At 53.2% G+C, this 21,894-nt stretch overlaps 2 protein-coding genes across 6 annotated transcripts in view; both read left to right on the top strand.

Moving 5' to 3' along the window:
* Window positions 1-1,224: 1,224 nt before the first annotated feature.
* Window positions 1,225-6,900, top strand: Rps7 (ribosomal protein S7). Its single transcript, XM_047522631.1, has 7 exons — window positions 1,225-1,296; window positions 1,490-1,573; window positions 1,647-1,718; window positions 2,518-2,661; window positions 3,390-3,454; window positions 6,063-6,213; window positions 6,789-6,900. Exons 2-7 carry the CDS (start codon window positions 1,499-1,501, stop codon window positions 6,864-6,866), a joined length of 585 nt encoding a protein of 194 aa, XP_047378587.1. The 5' UTR covers window positions 1,225-1,296; window positions 1,490-1,498; the 3' UTR covers window positions 6,867-6,900.
* Window positions 6,901-14,693: 7,793 nt separating this feature from the next.
* The window catches only part of Colec11 (collectin subfamily member 11), a 32,380-nt gene continuing 25,179 nt past the window's right edge, over window positions 14,694-21,894 (top strand). For 3 of the 5 annotated variants that reach the window (XM_047521883.1, XM_047521882.1, XM_047521878.1), the window contains exons 1-2: window positions 15,335-15,487; window positions 20,775-20,927. In XM_047521883.1, coding sequence (XP_047377839.1) covers window positions 20,798-20,927 — 130 coding nt within the window. In that variant the 5' untranslated portion in view covers window positions 15,335-15,487; window positions 20,775-20,797. Of the gene's footprint in view, window positions 14,796-15,334; window positions 15,488-20,774; window positions 20,928-21,894 lie in introns of those variants that run through there. The other 2 variants (XM_047521879.1, XM_047521880.1) reach the window with 2 other exon arrangements.

Here is a 21,894-nt window from a genome sequence, read left to right as displayed (position 1 = left end):
CGTATACACCACATTTTCTTTATCCATTCTTGATGGACCTAGGTTGGTTCCAGTCCTAGTTTGGTTATTGTAACTTGTGTTGCTATAATCATGGGTATACATGTATCACTATGGTATGACAACTTTAATTCTTGAGGATAAATACCAAGGAGTGGTATTTAAAGGGGTCATATGGTGGTTCCATGCCTAGTCTTTTGAGGAACCTCCATACTGATTTCCATAGTAGTTGTAGTAATTTACAATGTGAAAGTGTTCCTTTTTTGCACATCCTCTCCAGCATTTATTATTATTTGTATTCTTGTTAACTGCCATTCTGACTGGTGTGAGATGAAATCTTATTGTACTTGTAATTTGCATTTTCCTAATTGCTAGAGATGTTGAACATTTAAAAATATATTTGATGGTCATTTTCATTTCTTCTTTTGAGAAGTGTTTAGTTCATTTGCCCACTTATTAACTGGGTCTATTTTTGGTGTTGTTTTGTTTTAGTACTAGGGATTATAACCTAGGGGCACTTTTCCAGGGAACTACATCCCCAGACCTTTTTATCTTTTATTTTGAGATAGGGTCTCATTAGTGAGGGCTTCCTAAATTGCTGAGGCTGATCTCCAATTTGCCATCCTCCTGTCTTAGCCTCCCAGGATTATAGCTGTGCATCAGCTAGTGTCAAGTATTTTGAGTTCTTTATATATTCCGGATATTAATCCTGTCAGAAGAGTAGGTAGCAAAAATGTTCTCCCATTCTGTGGGTTCTTGCTTCACATTCCTAATTGTTTTCTTTGCACATAGATTGGACAACTTAGATGGTGTGGACCAGTTCTTTGAAAAGCACCAACTATCAAACCTCACCCAATATGAAATAATTTGATAGCCCTGTAATTACTAAAGAAATAAAATTGTAATTTTTTAAATTAAAATTTTAAGAACTCCTGAAAACACAAATCTTCAGACCCTGATTTCATACAATTGGTCAAAATGCGCTAAGCAGATTTTTCCACAACCTTTTGCTGGAAAAAGAACACAAAGGAGTATTTCCCAACTCATTTTATGACATGGATATTAACCAGATTCCCAGCCCACTGATACCCAGGACCGCATTCCCGGGCGGACAGGCGTAGCCCACACACTCGTCCTCCGGATCCACTTCCGGGGACGCTCTAGTTGCCCTACGCCTTCTCTGTTGGTTTTCCGGTTTCCACCCCTCTACTTGACCTGTTCCGCCTCTTTCCTTCCGCCTCCAGGATATGATGAGCTCTCGCGAGAGCTGGGCCTCTTTCTAAGCCGGCTCTCCTCAAGGTAGGTACGCGGCCTAGGCTCTGCCGCACTTTTCCGCAGGCTTCGGGGGAAAAGGCCCTGGGTGGCCCGCAGGGACCCTGGGCCCTGCGCCGTGGTGGGGGGATGCGGCGGATTACCCGGCCTGCGCCCGCCGATGGCCCCAGCCGGCCGGGCGGGCGGCGGCCGACCCCGCTGACCGCGCGTACTCCCCCAGGACCGCGCCATGTTCAGTTCGAGCGCCAAGATCGTGAAGCCCAATGGCGAGAAGCCGGACGAGTTCGAGTCGGGCATCTCGCAGGTGAGTGGCCGCGCGGCGGGACGCGGCGGGCGGGCGGGCGCGGGGCCGGCGCTCACGCTGAGTCTGCCCGCAGGCGCTGCTGGAGCTGGAGATGAACTCGGACCTCAAGGCCCAGCTGCGGGAGCTCAACATCACGGCGGCCAAGGTGAGCCCGCGGGGCGCCCGCGTGCGCTCGCGTCCTTCCTTCCTGAGCCGCTGCCTGGACCCGACGCGGCTGCTCGGGGTCTGCGGAACTGCCTTAGTCCCTTTCACAGTGCGTTTGGGAAGCTTAGCATTCGGTGCCGAGGACGGCCGGTCTTGGCTGCAAAGCTTGGGCCAAGCTGACCTGGAGAAGAGAGTGGCCCGCGTGCAGCGTTTTCGTTAGGGTCACTCGGGGAGTGGGCGTGGCAGCTCTGCAGCCCGGGGCGTCTGGAGCTGTGGAGCGCGGCAGTGAGAATCCAGCTATGATGGCAGTCATGCGTTTTCTTTGCCAGTCACAGTGCCACAGGCTTTTGGTTGAATTGTAAAGAAAGGTTCATTTTGACGCTGTTGGGTTGAGGGGCTGCATCTTGTGATGACCTGCTGCTGGCATCACACGGCCAAGGACAGGAGGGCCAGATCTGCCTCATTCAGAGCTCCCCACCCCCGGAGTCAGGCCTGGGGCTGCATTCCAAGGACCTAGCCTAATCACCTCGAAGGCTCCCCCTGGAAACATCCTGGAAGTTCCATTCACAGTGGGGCTTAGATTTCAGCACATGGACCTTGGGGGTCACTCAAGCCATATCCAAATAAAGCAAGATGATCCTTAGAAAGGGATCCTTAATGAGACCGGGGTCCTGGTCTGTGGCAGCTAGCACTCACATTGAAGGCTGGGTGGAACTGTGCTGTGGTGAGAAGGAAGGTTACCAACTTTAAAAGGTGATTTTTTTTTTTTTTTTTTATCTTTTTTTTTTTTTTTTTTTAAGGAAATTGAAGTTGGTGGTGGTCGGAAAGCTATCATAATATTTGTTCCAGTTCCTCAGCTGAAATCTTTCCAGAAAATCCAAGTCCGGCTTGTACGTGAATTGGAGAAGAAGTTCAGTGGGAAACATGTGGTTTTCATTGCTCAGGTATCTGTTCTACTGTTAAAGGTTCTTTCCCCTGAATTTGTCCAACTGCATTGGTTTAAGCTGTGTTGGTAATTAGAATACTGACAAGCACCCCAGGTGGGGAGGCTGTGGGGAAGTTGTGTTCGTGTTGAGTTAGAACAGTGTAAGATGACTGTTAGGTTACAGAGTTGTATTTAAAAAGGCTTTCTATGTTTACAGTGCCAATAACGTCTAGTGGGTTGCCTACCGAGCTGGGGCCTGTGTGGTTCTGCTGAGCAGGGCTTCTGCATGGTAGAACCACTGGTTCCATGCTCAGTCTGCTTTGCTGAATCCGATGTGGACTCAGGATCGGTGGTAGAAAAAGGGTCAAATGGTGTTTTAACTTCACATCTGGCTTCGGTACAAACCACAGTCTGTAGGGAATTAACTTCCAGTACTGATTGGGAATATAAGAAGTAGTATTCTGGGTCTTATCTGATACCTATGTTGGGTAGTGGGCCTTTTTGAATATGGAATGATGTCAGAAACGTGGGAGTTTTGCTTATGTAAACTGTGGATTCTGAATTCCAAAAATTCAGGAAGTAACTTTATAGAAGGGGGCTCCTCAGTTGTTTGGTCTAGTTTTTAAATTATCCCAAACTTTGGACTTTGTTACTATTTTTTGCTTTTAAAACTGTTCCACGGTTCTTAGCGTTTGTCAACTTAAGGTCTTTTTTTGCAATTTGTTGCATTTAATTTTTATCTTACAGAGGAGAATTCTGCCTAAACCAACCCGGAAAAGCCGAACGAAAAACAAGCAAAAGCGTCCCAGAAGGTGAGTTTTTCATCTGTGGCTGAATGTGCTCCACTCCTGTCTGGCCTCTATTTGTACAGTGCTTGGTGCTGCTCACTAAGACTCTTGCCTGAGTGACATTGGTTTCCTCTGTAGAGTTCACCCTAGATGTGGAGTTCAGGTTCAGTCATATAGGCAGTCGGATCCCAGTTACACAGGCTGTTCCTCTGACTGCCAGAAGTGACACACTTAGGAATGTGTGATAGTGTGGTCATCCCTACATAGGATGAGAAAACGAACCAGCCCTTGGAGAGTTTGCTCATTCCGCTAATAACAGTAGTGCTAACACGTTTTAAACTCAGTCTTGTTTTATAAATAGTTAGAAGATGGAGATGGGAACTTCAGTATTGTGAGTAGGGATTGTTGTTACCCAGGGGTGTAGGAGGGGGAGTGGAGGCTGAGGATGGGAAAGGAGAACTTTGAACTTATTTCCTGGGCATTGGGAGTGGCATAAGAATTTAGGATTTTACTTTCAGTGACTCAGGAGGCAGATGCAGCAGGATGACAGGCTCAAAACCAGTTTTTTTTAGTCTTGACACTTAGAAGGAAGAAGCGGTTTCATAATCCCGGTTCTGAAAACCTGTGAGGAGTTGAGCATACAAACATGGCTAAGGAACTGCCTCCTGGATCATCAGCCTTGATGTTTCCTCATCCCAGAGCTATGATTTCACTGGGTGTGGTGGGGCACGCCTGTAATCCCAGGAGCTTGGGAGACTGAGGCAGGATCATGAGTTCAAAGCCAGCCTCAGCAAAAGCAAGGCACTAAGCAACTCAGATCCTGTCTCTAAACAAATATAAAATAGGACTGGGGATGTGGCGCACTGGTTAGGTGCCCCTGAGGTCAATCCCTGGTACCAAAAAAGTAAAAATAAAAAACAAACCTATGATTTCCAGATGTTGTCAGTCAGGATTTCGCTGTTCCTAGGGCCCTGTAGATCCTCACTCTCGAACACGGGATGCATTTAGCATGTTGTGGTGATGTGTCACTTTTCCAGTCTGATTACCTGCTTTTAGATTGATTTTGCTTTTCATTATTTTTTTTTCCCCCCAACTCTGATCATGTCCTGAAATTCATATTTTTTGGCTATAGTAAGGGTTTTTTCTCTCTGAAAAACTTCAGTCCCATGGTTTGTGATTATTAAAGTTGCATTGCCATTGCTTCCCCTTCTAAAAAACAGGATCTGAGCAATAACTCTTAAGAATAACTTTGTTTCTATTCTAGTTTATTTTAAAGGGAGTAACTGACTAATTTCTGCATTTGTTTGTTTTCCAAGTAAAACCATGAAACTTTAATGATTTTGTAAAAGGCGATGAAGGCTTTGGAACGTGGATCCTGAGAGTCACTAAAAAGCATTTCCTGTGTGTGGGTAATGCCAGATAGGAAATACAAGTGAGCAAGGTGTCGTGTCTGTTACCTACCCTGTGGTGACTGAGACAGACAAGTGGCCATAATACCAGTCTGCTCTGAGTGTTAAAAATAAGCTGTCTTTTGACTCAGTCCTGACACACGTGGTATACAGTAGGTGCCCAGAAGTTGGGAATTACGGATGGTCCCTGACTTGTTTGGTCTGTGAAGTCATATAAAGATGAGAAACTGCTTGGAATTCTCAGTTTGGCTCATTTCCCAGACTAGTGATTTGTGGTACAGTCCTCATGATGCTGGGCAGTGGCAGTGAGCCACAGTGGATGGTTGCTCAGCAGTTCAGGTGTATTAAATGTGTTTTTGACCGTTTTCCACTAATGATGGGTTTACCAGGTATAATTACATTGTAAGTCAAGGAGTGTGTGTAGTTGAGCCCTTTTGATTGTTCAGTCAGGTAGCAGCTGGGCAGATGGTGCTGCTGCAGTGAGGAGCAGGTGTCTGTTGTCAGTTTGCATAATGGGCACAGATGGAAAATCAGGGTCCACCTGGCTGGGGCCACCGTCCCAGAACTGTGATAGAATAGCACCTTTTGGGATGGAATAGAGTCCGATAGTAAAGTAGGAGATTTGGTGATATCTTGGAGGCCATAGAGAGCTCTTCTTGAGAGATTTTTTTTGATTTTTTTAGATGTTGGTACACCTGTATTTTATTTATTTATTTGTGTGCTGAGAATTGAACCCAGTGCCTCATGTGTGCTAGGCAAGCGCTCTACCACTGAGTCATATCCCCAGCCCTTCTTGAAGGATCTTTAGTGGGTAAATTATGTGATCACGTTGGTATTTTAGAAAGATTACTTTGACAACATGGTTTTGGAGGGAGACAAGGATCCACAAAGTAGATAAAGAGATTATTTTATAAATCGTGTGAAAGTAGAGATAAACCCTTACCCCGTTCCCTAGAGATGAGCTCTCATGATGGTTGGTGCATATGTAGTTTACCAGAGTGTCACATTGAAAACAGATGAAACTCCAAAAAGAACCAGTACTCTCTTCCGTCTAGGCCAAGGCTTGGGTGTGATTATGAAATGTACCTAGCCTCTTGAAACCAGTGTTGGTTGGATTTCAGGAGTCTGGATTTGCCATTTTTGTTTTGACCCAGAGGTGTCCTCTGGGGCTCACAAGAGGGCAGACGTTGCTAGATTGCTTACTTTTCTCCCTGTTTTTTAAGCCGCACTCTGACAGCTGTGCATGATGCGATCCTTGAGGACTTGGTCTTCCCGAGTGAAATTGTAGGCAAGAGGATTCGTGTGAAGCTGGATGGCAGCCGGCTCATAAAAGTTCACTTGGACAAAGCACAGCAGAACAATGTGGAACACAAGGTATGGGCTAAAGCTTGGGGCCTGGGGCGGGGGGCTCAACCGTCCGATGGAGGATGTGCCCAGGGCAGCGTCGGTTAGCTCAGGACTGGCTGTTCCCCTTGCCACCTCGACCTGAACCTTTAGGATTATATGTGCCAGGTTTTTGATTGGGGGTGTTTTAGGAATTGGACACATGAAATTCTCTGTACCTTTTTATTAGGAAAAATGGAAGTAAAGGAAGGAGAGTGACTTCATGGCTTGACTTTCAGGAAGGATGTGTTTTTGATAAGTTGGGGTGGGTGGTGGGATATTAGAATCTGGGAGAACTGACTTGAAAAACCTAGCCCTGGAGCACACCCATTGGCCCCCATGGCGTGGCCCATGTGCTGCAGAGGAGCAGCACTTGGGTGCTAGGGTACAGTCTGTCCAGGGACAGTGGTGTTGTGCTTGCCCCGGCCCTGGGGTTCTCAAGGGATGCCCTGAGGAGTCCTGGGGTTGCCCAGGAGAACAGTTGTGCACGGTAGTTTCACAGAGGTTAGGTTTTAGGATGTGTGTGTACATTTAAAAGTTGCTTGATAAATTTTTTTTTCTTGTAGGTTGAAACCTTTTCTGGTGTCTATAAGAAGCTCACGGGCAAGGATGTTAATTTTGAATTCCCAGAGTTTCAGTTGTAATCAAAATGACTAAATAAAATATCATTTACTGTTCTGTTTTTGAGTATTCTGTTCAAAATTCCAAAGATAGGGGTGTGGTTTTTAGCGGCTCCTATGTAGTCTAGAGAATTTGAGCAGAGGACTGTTTGTGTCAGGTTTGATGCCTACAAAGGTTGTGTTTGTATCCAGGGTGTTGTAATAACTGTAATCATGTGATAGTAAAAAGAAGCAGAAAATTGGCACATACGGTGTGACCTCAAGCAGGTCCTTTTCTGTTGTGAAAGAAGCTTGTCGTCTTACTCCTATTTAAGTGTACAGCTCTTAGCCTTGAGTGTATCTCTGGTGTTTTGAGGTTTTTTTCCCTTCATCTTCCGTTCATCTTGTAGAACTGAAACTACCCATGAAACCAACAGCTCTGCTCCCTGTTTCCCAGAAACATTGTTTTAACATAAATCCACCCTAGTTGACGTGGTCTTTCCAAAGTCAAATGTAGGAGTACAATTACGGGGAACCTGGGGTGGGTGAGCTGGTTCCTTGGTATTCTAGTTCACAAAATGAAGACACTGGGCGGTGAGCTCTGAGGGGGTGGTCCTGGGGAGCAGCACTGGGTGACAGCGGTTGTGGAGGGGAGAGCAGATGTCACGGGTCTTTGTTTTGTGCCAAGTAGCTTTCAGGAATTGCCATTCCTGGGGCTGGGACATGGCCTTGGTGGACTGCCTAGCGTGTGGGAGGCCCTGGGTTCAATCCCTAGCACTGCAAGAAAGCAAACCCACAATTGCTAAGCCTGAAGATGTACCTCGCTGTTAAATAAGGTAAGGAAATAACCCTGGGAAGGCCGCTGTGGGTGGTGTCTTGCCTTCAGTCACCCCTGGGTGCAGATGGCTTCAACACTCCCCCTTCTGCCCAGGAGGCTGAGGTCTGGTGAGGGCCTCGCATGCAGTCTGAGTGCATGGGGGGCGGTGCCGGCAGCCCTTAGGTCACTCGAGTTAACGGGTTGACTGGAGCAGACAAATCTTGTTTTGAGCAGCCGGGGGATTCATGGGCCATGTGAAGTGGTGGAATCTCTGTAGATGCGGCATGATCGTGAGGCTCCCTGGCGTCACTGTAGGCTCACCTGTTAGTTGAGGAAACAATTCACAAGCTGCCCTGGGTTGTTACGCATTTTTCTTAAAAACAAACAACTCTGGCTAGGCTTGGTGGTGTATGACTTAGACCCTGTCTCAGAAGGATGGGGATGTAGCTCATTGGTAGAGTACCCCTGCGTTCAAACCCCTGGATCACAAAAATAATTGATTTTCTTCTGATGTTACTACGATCAGTAGTAACACCTCAGAGGTGTTAAAACAAAAAAATATCTCCATGAAAATAACTTTTTAACATGTGAGAACATAATTACCTTTTTTAAAAATTCATTTTCATTGTAAACAAATGGGATATATCTTGTTTCTCTGTACATGAAGTAGAGGCATACCGTTTGTGTAATCATACATTTACCTAGGGTAATAGTTTTTGATTCATTCTGTTATTTTTTTTCTCCCTCCCACCCCTCTTATCCCTCTACAGAGTCCCTCCGTCCTCCATTCTTGCCCCCCTCCCACCTCCCATTATGTGTCATCATCCGCTTATCAGTGAGATCTTTTGTCCTATAGTTTTTTGAGATTGGCTTATCTCACTTAGCATGATATTCTCCAATTTCATCCATTTGCCTGCAAATACCATAATTTTATTCTTTATGGCTGAGTAATATTCCATGGTATATATGTATATACCACAGTTTCTTTATCCATTCATCAATTGAGGGGCATCTAGGTTGGTTCCACAATCTGGCTATTGTGAATTGAGCAGCTGTGAACATGGTTGTGGTTGTATTGCCTTTTGAAACAAGTATAAGGGATGAGTGTTTTAAGGTGGCCTTGGGAATGCTTCTGTTTTAAGTTAGATTATCCTGCCACCTGGAAGATTTCTGCATAGGATCCACCTTGGAAATGGGTTTCCAGTTGAAGAGTTACAGTTGGCTTGAATACACTTGTTAAACTTTTAAAATATTCAATATTTTCTAATTACCTTGCAAGAAAAAATAATAGCAGGATACCGGGACAAATGCGAACTTCAGGTTGGTCTTCGGCAAGTGCACATTGCAGGACAGGAAGCACAGCCAAGTTGGTCTTTGTACGGAGTCGTAAAAACAGTAGCAAGTGCGGGTGGAGATTTTCTGTCACAAAGGTAAGAGTCATGCTGTGACTGCTGCAGGTGCCCCTTTGGCTTCACCTCCTGTCCTTGTTTTGTTTTGTTACTGAGGAATGAGCCCAGGAGCCTCTAACTGAGCCACATCCCTAGCCCTCTTTTTTATTTTCAGACAGGGTCTTGCTAAACTGCTTCGGGCTCCACTGAGTTGCTGAGGCTGCCCTTGAACATGTGATCCTTGTGCCTCCGCCTCCCAAGTCTGACTCGCAGCCTCTTATTAGAGTGATTTCTAGACTTGGGTTCTTAAGAGTCTTCCCGATGTGATTATTTTAAAATCAAGCATCAAAGTCAACTAAGCACAGAGCTAGATTTAGAGTTGCTGTTCCACAAAGTATTGAGCCAAGGTTTTTAAAATGAAGTCAGGCTCACTGCTTCAGCTACCGGCGGTGCTTTGATGAGCAAAAAGGGTTAGGGAGCACTTCTAATTTCACCCTAAAATCTTCCTGAGAGCTGGGGTGGTAGCCCAGTGCTACCGCGTGAGGCTCTGGGTTCAACCCCCAGCACCCCAAAGTGGAAATGCCTGAAATTTACAACTTGTCCACGAAGGAAATCTGGTGGACACATTGGACAACTACTCAAAAATGGAGTGAGGTCACCCATGAGGCTGTGGAGCTGGGGCAAGATGTGGGCACTGCAGCAGCTCACTCCTCACACTGGGGTGTGTGCACTGTGTTCACTCCTGACACTGCTGTGTGTGCACTGTGTTCACTCCTCACACTGCTGTGTGTGCACTGTGTTCACTCCTGACACTGCTGTGTGTGCACTGTGTTCACTCCTGACACTGCTGTGTGTGCACTGTGTTCACTCCTCACACTGCTGTGTGTGCACTGTGTTCACTCCTGACACTGCTGTGTGCACTGTGTTCACTCCTCACACTGCTGTGTGTGCACTGTGTTCACTCCTGACACTGCTGTGTGTGCACTGTGTTTACTCATGACACTGCTGTGTGCACTGTGTTCACTCCTCACACTGCTGTGTGTGCACTGTGTTCACTCCTGACACTGCTGTGTGTGTACTGTGTTCACTCCTGACACTGCTGTGTGTGTACTGTGTTCACTCCTGACACTGCTGTGTGTGTACTGTGTTCACTCCTGACACTGCTGTGTGCACTGTGTTCACTCCTGACACTGCTGTGTGTGCACTGTGTTCACTCCTGACACTGCTGTGTGTGCACTGTGTTCACTCCTGACACTGCTGTGTGTGTACTGTGTTCACTCCTGACACTGCTGTGTGTGCACTGTGTTCACTCCTGACACTGCTGTGTGTGCACTGTGTTCACTCCTGACACTGCTGTGTGCACTGTGTTCACTCCTGACACCGCTGTGTGTGCACTGTGTTCACTCCTGACACTGCTGTGTGTGCACTGTGTTCACTCCTGACACTGCTGTGTGTGCACTGTGTTCACTCCTGACACTGCTGTGTGCACTGTGTTCACTCCTCACACTGCTGTGTGTGCACTGTGTTCACTCCTGACACTGCTGTGTGTGCACTGTGTTCACTCCTGACACTGCTGTGTGCACTGTGTTCACTCCTGACACTGCTGTGTGTGCACTGTGTTCACTCCTCACACTGCTGTGTGTGCACTGTGTTCACTCCTGACACTGCTGTGTGTGCACTGTGTTCACTCCTGACACTGCTGTGTGCACTGTGTTCACTCCTGACACTGCTGTGTGTGCACTGTGTTCACTCCTCACACTGCTGTGTGTGCACTGTGTTCACTCCTGACACTGCTGTGTGTGCACTGTGTTCACTCCTGACACTGCTGTGTGTGCACTGTGTTCACTCCTGACACTGCTGTGTGTGCACTGTGTTCACTCCTGACACTGCTGTGTGTGCACTGTGTTCACTCCTGACACTGCTGTGTGTGCACTGTGTTCACTCCTCACACTGCTGTGTGTGCACTCTGCTCACTCCTGACACTGCTGTGTGTGCACTGTGTTCACTCCTGACACTGCTGTGTGTGCACTGTGTTCACTCCTGACACTGCTGTGTGTGCACTGTGTTCACTCCTGACACTGCTGTGTGTGCACTCTGCTCACTCCTGACACTGCTGTGTGTGCACTGTGTTCACTCCTGACACCGCTGTGTGTGCACTGTGTTCACTCCTGACACTGCTGTGTGTGCACTGTGTTCACTCCTGACACTGCTGTGTGTGCACTGTGTTCACTCCTCACACTGCTGTGTGCACTGTGTTCACTCCTGACACTGCTGTGTGTGCACTGTGTTCACTCCTGACACTGCTGTGTGTGCACTGTGTTCACTCCTCACACTGCTGTGTGTGCACTGTGTTCACTCCTGACACTGCTGTGTGTGCACTGTGTTCACTCCTGACACTGCTGTGTGTGCACTGTGTTCACTCCTGACACTGCTGTGTGCACTGTGTTCACTCCTGACACCGCTGTGTGTGTACTGTGTTCACTCCTGACACCGCTGTGTGTGCACTGTGTTCACTCCTCACACTGCTGTGTGTGCACTGTGTTCACTCCTCACACTGCTGTGTGTGCACTGTGTTCACTCCTGACACTGCTGTGTGTGCACTGTGTTCACTCCTGACACTGCTGTGTGTGCACTGTGTTCACTCCTGACACTGCTGTGTGCACTGTGTTCACTCCTGACACCGCTGTGTGTGTACTGTGTTCACTCCTGACACTGCTGTGTGTGCACTGTGTTCACTCCTCACACTGCTGTGTGTGCACTCTGCTCACTCCTGACACTGCTGTGTGTGCACTGTGTTCACTCCTGACACTGCTGTGTGCACTGTGTTCACTCCTGACACCGCTGTGTGTGTACTGTGTTCACTCCTGACACTGCTGTGTGTGCACTGTGTTCACTCCTCACACTGCTGTGTGTGCACTCTGCTCACTCCTGACACTGCTGTGTGTGCACTGTGTTCACTCCTGACACTGCTGTGTGCACTGTGTTCACTCCTGACACTGCTGTGTGTGCACTGTGTTCACTCCTGACACTGCTGTGTGTGCACTGTGCTCACTCCTGACACTGCTGTGTGTGCACTGTGTTCACTCCTCACACTGCTGTGTGCACTGTTTCACTCCTCACACTGCTGTGTGTGCACTGTGTTCACTCCTGACACTGCTGTGTGTGCACTGTGTTCACTCCTGACACTGCTGTGTGTGCACTGTGTTCACTCCTGACACTGCTGTGTGCACTGTGTTCACTCCTGACACCGCTGTGTGTGTACTGTGTTCACTCCTGACACTGCTGTGTGTGCACTGTGTTCACTCCTCACACTGCTGTGTGTGCACTGTGTTCACTCCTGACACTGCTGTGTGTGCACTGTGTTCACTCCTGACACTGCTGTGTGTGCACTGTGTTCACTCCTGACACTGCTGTGTGCACTGTGTTCACTCCTCACATTGCTGTGTGTGTACTGTGTTCACTCCTGACACTGCTGTGTGTGCACTGTGCTCACTCCTGACACTGCTGTGTGCACTCTGCTCACTCCTGACACTGCTGTGTGCACTCCGCTCACTCCTGACACTGCTGTGTGTGCACTGTGCTCACTCCTCACACCGCAGTGCCTGCCGTCTTGAGGCTGCACGCTTGCTGGCTGCACGCTGGAGGTGTCCACGGTGTGCAGCAGTGTTTGGGAACTTGCACGCTAAACCTTTGCCACCACACTCATCAGTGCGCACACCCCCAGGAGGAATCTGAGCCAAGGGAACGTGTGGGAAGAGGCGACGGCATCCCTTGTGGTTCCTCCCGTGTGCCGTGGGAAGCTCGTTTCTCTTTCGTCGTGCAGACCCGTTTCCTTGACGAGTACTGTGTCATTCCTTGAGGCTCCCGTGAGCCTCGGGGATGACGGGGGCACCGAGAGTCCCGAGGCCTATAGCACAAGGAGCCCTTGTAGGTCCAGCCCTGCCCTCCGTGTGTTTTATCTCCTCTTCCTCGCGGGAGGAAGCCGTACCGGCGGCTCTGCTTGTCCCTTTGCGTTTGTGGGTGTGCGTGCTCTTCTGTGTGGGGTTCCTGGCTCTTCCTGAGTGACTGTGGACCAGATGACTAAGTGGCGTTTCCCCAAGGCAGGTGCCGCCCCAGCAGCCCTCCTCCCGTCGGGGCTGGTCTGTGCTGGAGCAGGTGCATGCAGGCTAGCGAGGCAGCTCAGGGCCCAAGGGCAGGAGGCGGGCACTGAACAACGCCAGCCACAGCCTGAGTCCATGCTCAGTTGTACGCTGATGGCCACCCTCTAAGGCTGGCCGTGGTTCTCAAAGTGTGGTCGGGGCCCAGCAGCTCAGCCCTCTCGGGCACCTGGTACAGAAGAAAATGCTTGGATCCCACTGCCAACCTACTGGGTCAGCAACTTCGGGGGTGGTGCCCCGCAATCCATGCTGAGCCCTCCCTCGGTGATTCCTCGCTGGCTGCAGTGCGAGACATTCCGACAACGCCCTGGCTTCTGAGTGGCCACGTGTCAGCGAAGCGATCCTACTTAAAGTCCATTAGGCTCCCTAAGAACCTGATGGCGTCCTCTGAGGCAGGGCCATCCGCCCCTCCAGACAATCCTGGGGCAAGCAGTGTGATCCGGATTCCAGTGTTGATAGAAGCTTGGAATAGAGGATTCTAGCCCGCTTCGGAGTTCTAGCTGGTCCAGATCGTTGGTTATGCGTTTAAGTCTCCAACGCCTTCTGATTACTTGCAAGAACAAAGGTCTGAAATGGGCTGGCAGCGATGCGTGTGCCCTGGGACCTGCTGGCCGTTGTGCTTCGGCAGGAGCGGGCTGGGAGAGAGCGGGCGCTTAGGACAGGACGGAATGGGCAAGCTCTGCGCGTGGAGGCCTCTCTGTTGCCCTGCACTCTTAGGGAACTCTGGAGAAATGGGGCTTTAGGGGACGAGGAGCCAGAGGTGACTACGGTTAATGTCCTTGTGGACAGTATCCCAGAGATATGGGAGCACGTCTGGCGTGACCCACTGTGGAATTCCCATCCGGAGACAAAGTGGTTTTCATGTGACTCATGCTATCTGACCTCTTGGCTATCTTTGGGAAATGTAAACACTGGATGTAACCAAGCTCGTCCTGGCCCCTGGAACAGAACAGGCTGTGGGGTCAGACCCCGCAGGCAAAAGATTCTTCCAGTGGCAAGTGGAGGGGAGCCGGAGGCGGGGCCCACACACAGAAGTGGTGGCTGCTCCGGGTGACATTCTGGTGCTCCTGTGCCATGCAGTGCAAACGTCATCTTAAAGTGGTTCTGATTTACAACCCACGCAAAATAGACAAAAGGAATCGCCACTTTTATTTTTGTAACAGAGTATTTCTCAGGTTGTTGGCACATTTTGAAAGCCTTTTATCTTTTAGGACGTCACTGGACATCTCTGAGGCAGCCGTGTGGGGAGGGTGTGCAGGAGGGGCATCGAGGCCCGCTCAGCCGCAGGGACCTGGGCAGGCACGGGGTTAGTTAGCCCGCCTGTCCTGGCCGGCCCCGTTCTGTTTGACTGTGGTCTTGGGCAAGGTCTCTGGTTCCTGAGTACTGAGTGGGGTGGTGGTGAGATCTGGTTTAGTGAGTGGCCTAACCAGTACTCGGGGGCGGAGCCTGGCGGGCTCGGCTGTCTTCACCGTTGGTGTCCTGAGGGAGCAGAGGGTGCTGCCTGGTGATGAGGTGTGAGTGTGCCCAGTCCTCGGGTCACTGCACCCTGTGCTCCCAAGACACGGACTCCGTTCCTGCATCCACGGCTTTTAAATGCAATCTAAGTGACTGGGTGAGTGTAGGTCTCACGCCGGCCTGGTCTCCATGGCAGTGACGAGGACCTGCTGTGCTTTGCAGTGAAGCCCCCTGAGGGGAACAGGACAGGAGGCTGTTCACTTCTGCCCATGTGCCCGGTGCCGTCTCACTCCTCCTTTACACTTAGGAACGTCTCCAAGGTGTGGCTCTTCCACATCCCAAGAGCAAAAAGAGGCTGGGCGCCTGGGCCCACCTGCAATCCCAGCGCTCAGGAGGCTGAGGCAGGAGGACTCAAGTTCCAGGCCACCTGGGCAACTCAGTGGGGTCCTGTCTCAGAGAGGGCAGGGGATGTGGCTCAGTAAAGCACCACAGAACAGAACAAAACAGACAAACCAATAACAAAGGAAAAAGAAAAGGAAAACAAAACAGAAAAGAATTCCACAAGAGGCAGGAGGGTGTGGGGCGGGTGGGGGGCATCTCAGGCCCACCCTGCCCGCGTTCCCACACTCTGCCACCGTCCCGCAGCCCCTGACGTCTCAGACAGGAAGCTCTTGCAGATAAGGCTGCAGCTGTCCAGCTGGACTGCTGGGCCGTCCGGCAGCTGGGCAGGGGTCCCGCGCGAGTGTTGGACTGCAGCCGGCCCTGTAAATAGCAGCCATGAGGCTCTGCGGCACAGTGTCCTCGCAGGCCGGTGGCCGTCAGGACAGCCCCCTCGCCTAGTGTGCCCAGGTAGGAGTCGCGCCCTGGGGGCTGGCGGGGTGCTCGGGTGCTGAGTCACAGACCAGGGAAGAGGGTCCTCACGGGGCTGGAGGTGGGGTCGGGCTGCGGAAGGTGGGACTCTGAGTTCGGGCAGAGACTGGGTCCATCATTCACAGTGGGAGCTTCATGGAGGCTGTGGAGGAGGGGAGTCAGGCCTGGGGTCGCTGGCTGGGGTCACCTGTTACCTAAGCTCTTCCTGCCCCCAGAGCCTGGGGCCTTCGCTTTTCAAACCACGGACGGCAACTGGCAGTGACCCCCTTGGCTGCGCTGAGCCACGAGCGATCGCCGTGGCCCCGCCTGGGGCCTGCTGCCCTGTGGGCCCTCAGTGTGGCTGTCCCAGGTGTGAGGCGGGCGGGGCTGCAGGAGGCCAGCGGCAGGAGGGGCCTTCCTTCCAGGAGCGGTCAGCTCTTACCAGGGGTCCTCTTGGCTCTGAAACCTGGCAAAGGTTGGGGAGGGTGGCCGGCTGCCTGCTGCCAGCCCGTGGGGACGGCCGTCTTGTCAGAGCAGAGGAGACGGCAGAGCTTGGAGCCAGCGCACATGCAAGACGGGCTTCCCGCTGAGGGACTGCCTGGTGCTGCAGAGCAGGTCCAGGCCTCTGCGACCGTTCCATCTCATCTACTTTGAGAAGGGACCAGGCCAAAGATCTGCTCAAGGCCAGGGGAAGATGAGAGGGAAGGGGCCTCTTCCTGCAGTGGTCTTGGTGGGAAGCCAAGAACCGTGTCCTGGCTGCAAATCCACCGTGGACCCTGGGGAGGGCCCTGCAGAGAGCCAGGGTGGGCAGGTCAGCTTGCCCGTCAGCCCGGCCTTCCCGGAGTGGAGGCGTGGTTCCGGTGGGCGCCGGCAGCCTCTGTGAGGTACTGAGTCCTGTGGGAGGTGCTGGGCGAGGGTGCTTGGCAGCTGTGGCCAGGCCGCCCGTGTTGCTCTCGTGTGTTTCTCGTGTGTTTCGTGTGTGGATTCCCATTTCACCCCCTCTCCCGGCAGAGCTGGGCTCTTTCACTGATGGCCTCAGAGGCCTGGGCCCTGGCTGGGAGATAAGGGTGTTGTTCTTACAGGGAGCTGTGTTTGCTGAGCTGCTCCGTTTATAAAGCTGAATTCCTCCACTTCCAACCAGCAGCAGAGCCAGAGCACAGGGCAGAGGGCTCCTGGGGGGCTGCCCTGGGCCTACCTGCCCTGGCCCACAGCTGGAGGGCAGGTCTGTGCCTCTTCCTATCCACAGGGAAGGGCCACTGCTGGAACGTGGCCCTCAGCACACGTGTGGTGGGGCTGGTGAGGGTGCTGCCTCCAAAGGCCCAGTGTGGCTCGCTCTGGTCTCTGCCTTCCCTGGTTACCTCCTTCCTTGGGCGACAGCAGCAGCCGATCCTTCCTGAAGCCACTGTAGCACTTGTAGAGTAAGAGCAGAGGCCTCTCGGAACACCTGACTTTCTCTGGGTAGAACCGTTTCAACCAGAGAGGAAATCCTGCCAGCTTGGGAAGCCGAGGAATCTTGAGCACTAAGCACAGTTTTCACCCAGTACACACCCGGGAAGTGTGGCCCATGCTGCAGGGTATTATTGCTTCCAGTAGCCAAATACCTGCTGCCCAGGTGGTGGCCAGGGATGTGAAGGTCAAGAGCAGGCCTGGCTACACGCTGTGGCCCCGTTACCTAAACTCCTAGGAATGTCAGCACACTGACAGCAGAGCACTAAGTGTGGTGGCCATGCGCCCACACAGGTGGCTGTGTGGACTGACCCTGGGAATTCTGTGTGGACGCTAGATGTGCTGAAGACTCTGGGAGCTGGGCAGGAGGCTGAAGCAGGGGTTTCAAGTTCAAGGCCAGCCTCTGCAACTGAGTGAGACCCTGTCTCAGGAAACAAAAAGGGCAGCCTGGTGAGGTGATGCCCACCTGCACTCCCAGTGGCTCTGGAGGCTGGAGTAGGAGGATCGCAAGTTAAATCCAGCCTCAGCAACTTCGCAAAGCCCTGTCTCCAAGTAAAAAATAAGAAGGGTTAGGAATGTGGCTCAGTGGTTGGCCCCTGGGTCCAATCCCTGGTAAAAGGACAAAAACAAAAACAAAACCCAATAAACAAAACAACACTCCCCCCCAAAAAAACAACCCCACAAACCAAAACCAACCAACTAACCAGACAGTGGTCAGAGGGAGCAGCACTGTGCAGAGGAGGCTGGCCTCAGACCACAGCTGCCAGAGGCTTGGGACTGATTATCCAACTCTACCTCATTGTCCTTAAAATGAAGAATGGTAGCATTCACAAGATACACGTGTCCACACTTGGCACAATTTATTTTGACTCCTTTTTTTTCTCAGTACCAAAAGTAAAATGCAAAAAAATAAAGCCTATTTCCATCATGATTTCGGGAGAAAGTCTGGCCCGGCCTTGGATGCGTGGGAGCTGACCCTTGGGCAGGATGAAGAAACAGGCCATGGTGGCGGGAAGCCCGGTTCGGCCTGTCCTCAGCATTTACTGGTGCTGAGTGTTTTGACCTTTGCTTCCTCATCTCCACCTGGGAGTTGTGGAGCTAGTCTCTGAGGAGCACTGGAGTTGTCTTCTCTAACCTGATGGATGCTCCGTCTCCGTCCTCTGCAGGGCTAGCCTGGAAGTGCCTGCAGAGAGAAGCTGTGTCCTGCGTGCCGAGCACACCTCCAGGGGCGGGGTGGAAATGCACAGATCTGTGCAGAGGTGCTGTCCAGGCTTCTCTGCTGGGAATCCTGGCTCCCAGCCCCTTCACACCTGTCTTAGGGACATCATAGCCGTCACTTGGGGGGCACTTACCATGGACCAGCACTGTGCCCCAGGCTTGGCGGACATCACCACCATTATTCTCCCAAATATCTGAAGGGGCTTCTGATGCCCATTTTAAGGCGAGAAAGCAGGCTCTCAAAAGGCACGCCGTTTGCCCAAGTAAGTGGCACAGTGCTTTCATGGCTGTCCCGTAAGCACCTGCCACGCGGTTGCCAAAGCCCCATGTGGTCGTCTCTGCAAGCTGCACCAGGACCTACCTCCTTGGTGACCAGGCAGGCGTGAACGGCATGCCTGCTCCGCAGGTCCTCGGGCTGAGCTCAGCCCTCTGCGTGCCCTCTGGCCCCCGTCCCAGCACCCAGGCGTGAACCATGCTTTCTGCATTACTGCCTCCAGAGAGCCAACATGCAGCAGCTCCCTGCAGCAGCGGGGGCGGGCCAGAGCAGTGGGGTGAAAGGTCGGACACGGCAGACAGTGCCCCGTGGGCAGCGGCCCCGGGGACCCAGCAGGCACTGAGGCCGCGCGTATCTAGGAAACCCTCCTGTGGGGCAGTGCTGTTCCCTGCTGGGAGCCACGGGCTGAGGGTCCAGGTGGTCACTCTGGGGCTGTTGGGACTTCAGGGCTGGCCTGGGTGGCCCAGGATCCTTCCCTTTCTAAGTGCTGGTTCTTGTGCGCTTGAGTGTTTTCCTTTGTGCCACGAGGTACGGGTGACAGGGACGGGAGGAGCAGCCACGATACTCCAGGATGTCGGTCGAGGCTGGGTGGCGGGTGCAGAGGCTCGTGGCTTTAGTTGTGTGCATATTTGAGATTTTCTGTCATGAAATGTTACAAACGGATAAAGGTGTGTCATGGGGAGATGCAGCTGGGCGAGGGCTCTTGTCGTTTGGAACGTGGCTGCAGCTTCTCGGCAGGACCAGGCAGCTCTCTCCTCCACATTCACCTCCCTCTCATTCCGAGTTTGAATTTACATCTTTTGCAATCTGCTTGGTCCAAGTGTTCTTCTCTCACAAAAAGCAGAAGCTCTGTTCCTGCTATGAGTCCTGGCGACTGGACATTCGACTAGTGGGTGTGTGCATTTCTGAGTCAGCTTCTGGCCTCCCCTGAACGCGGGCACGAGGACCCACGGCCTTGTGGGTCACCTGCGGTGTGGGGCCAAGTGGCCTGAAAGGCAGGCCTGGCGAGGTGTGGCCACTTGCAGCCCTGGAGCAGACCCCTGGGTGGCCTGTGGGGTCTGTGCTCTGTGAAGGGCTCAGCCCTCTCTGACTCTGAGCTGTGGAGGGCCTCGCTCCTCTGGGCCTCCGGGACACGCAGAGGGCAGGCTGTCCCCAGGCCTCCAGGGTCCAGGAGGCGGTCGTGGCCCTGCAAACGCTGCCCTCGGCCTGGCCGCTCTCAGCCTCCCTCCTTCCCCTCCCGCCCTGCCCTCTCCTCAGCACGGGTGGGGTGGCGGCACGTGACATGCAGCCTTGATTGTGTGACGTTGGAAAGTGTCTTCACGTGCCCCCTCCTCCTTGGTCGCTGGTGGGGAGGAGAGTCTCAGGGACGTCCCTGGCACCCTTGGAGCAGCTCCCGCGAGCCCCGACAGTCCCTGCCGACGCCACTACTCTTGCAGCCAGGGGTCTCGCCCTCTGTCTCCCTTCCAAACAGGGCGAAGCCTGCTGCTCTGGCTCCTCTGCATGGGGTTGGCGTCCACACATCTCGTGGCAAGGACGACTGACCGGTGGTCAGTGCCGGGTGGCCTCGGCAGCGTGGCCTTGCAGGATGGGCCTGTGGTGCTGTGGAGCTCCCTCCTCCTCCGGCCCTCCCGTCCTCCCTGGCTGCCTCCACTCCCTCCCTCCTGCCTCTGCCACTGGCCTTCAGTTCGCTGCCTCTCTTCCTTCTGTGCCTGCCTCTCCTCCTAGGGTCTGGAGGTTTCCTTGTTCCCTGCTTTCAAGGCTTTGAAGCCCCTCGTGATGAGGAACGGGGCGGGGCAGGGGCAATGAGCCCCTTCCATCCTGGGACAGGCACAGAGCCCACGAGGCCACTCGCGACCACACCCCCACGGTTCCCAGGCTGGCTCCCCTCTCCTGACTGGCTCTCTGCAGGAGGTCATGTCCAGCTGAGCCATCCTGCCCTTGTCCCCTGGTGGACAGGGGACGCTGGGCCTGGGCTCCTGTCTGTGAATGGAACCATTAAGCAGTGGTGCCCGGGCCGTTCTCTCGGGACAGTTCCACCCTCTGCTCTGTGGGAGGCTGGTGTCTGTGCCGCCTGTCTGTGTGCCTGCGTCTCTTCTGAGGATCACGTGCGGCTCCGGGCGTGAGCCTTGTGCTGGGCGACTCGTCCAGCAGTGACTGTGGGCACAGTCAGCCTTCGCAGACGCTCGGGGAGGGAGGCAGGGTGTGCCCTGCCTGACAGGGGTTTGTGGTCAGCACATGGCCCAGCCAGGAAGCAGGCCCTGAGGGGAGGGAGAGGGGCTGGACGCGGCCTGCTGTGCGCAAGGCCGCAGGCTGCGCTCGGGCCATCACTGTTTGCCTGCCCTCCTTCAGGTCAGTGACCTGCCTGTCTCGTGATGAAGAGGGACCTGGCTCTCGCGGGCACGCTGGTCGGCCTGGCCTTGCTGCTGCTGCTGCCGCCTGGATGTCCTCAGCAGACTGTGGACGACGCCTGCTCCGTGCAGATCCTCGTCCCAGGCCTCAAAGGTAACGCCTGGTCCTGTGCCTGGGGCTCTGGCCCCCGCAATGGCCTCCGGGTGGCTCAGGGCCTCCTGTAGGGTCGGGTCATTCGCAGACACACCGAGATGGCCCCAGTGCCACATGCACCCTGGGGGAGTCTGCCCAGTGTCGCGCCTCAGTGTCCCCTGTGAAACCAAGGTTGGGTCACAGGGCCTGGGGGTCTTCTTAGCCCGGGAAGGGTGTCCTGAAGTTAGCAGTCTGCTCGCGCTCGGCCTTCTCCTCGGGAACCCTGTTCAGGGCACGGCTTGGTTTCAGGCCCTGCACACGTGACCCGGCCTGGGAGGATCTCACTGTGTCCTCTGCACACCAGGCCACTGGGGGCCCAGAGGCAGCCTGCCCAGGGCCCCAGAGTGAGCTCCGGCTCTGCTTCCGGACAGGTCTTGTTTTAAACGGGAGAACTTTCCTCTTGCTGCTTCCTGCAACTTGCTTCCAAGTAGAGACGGCCCTGCAGGTCAGACGTGGGGTGGGCTATGGCCTGAGGAAAGTTCCCGAGGCTGCAGCTCCGATCCTTCGAGTGGAAGGCCCGCTGGGAGGTCTAAGGCCAGAGACCTCAGGGCCAGGAGATCCCCAAGCAGGACCAGCTGCGGATGCAAATGAAAGTGCACCCAGAGTTCCCAGCGGGGTGGCAGGGGCAGCGCGACTGGCACACAGGGCCAGGAGGGACTGCGCTTCCAAGTGAGGGAGGGGTGGTGCTGGACTGGCCGTGAGGACGGGTGGGACGCAGAGCTTGCTGCACCGAGTCCAGCTTCACCCGCTGCCCCTCCTTGCCCAGGAGGCCGGGGCCCTGAGTGCTGGGGCAGGCTCAGCCTGAACTGCTCTTTGTGTGGCGCTGTTGACGTGGACCCTTGTGGCCCGCAGCTGCCAAGCCTCGTGAGAACGCCCAGAGAGACGAACCCGGGCATCTGGTGCTGCCTGGGTCAGGCCGCGGCAGCCA

Source organism: Sciurus carolinensis, chromosome 13 (assembly GCF_902686445.1).
Source record: "Sciurus carolinensis chromosome 13, mSciCar1.2, whole genome shotgun sequence".
In the NCBI taxonomy this organism is placed as follows: domain Eukaryota; kingdom Metazoa; phylum Chordata; class Mammalia; order Rodentia; family Sciuridae; genus Sciurus; species Sciurus carolinensis.
This window is presented reverse-complemented; position numbering and strand designations above follow the sequence as displayed.

Excerpts from the sequence above, each read along its gene's own strand:
- Rps7 (XM_047522631.1), top strand. The coding sequence starts at position 1,499 with ATGTTCAGTTCGAGCGCCAAGATCGTGAAGCCCAATGGCGAGAAGCCG. Across the intron at positions 1,719-2,517 it reads TCAACATCACGGCGGCCAAG|GAAATTGAAGTTGGTGGTGG; the intron begins GTGAGCCCGCGG and ends TTTTTTTTTAAG. Across the intron at positions 2,662-3,389 it reads ATGTGGTTTTCATTGCTCAG|AGGAGAATTCTGCCTAAACC; the intron begins GTATCTGTTCTA and ends TTTATCTTACAG.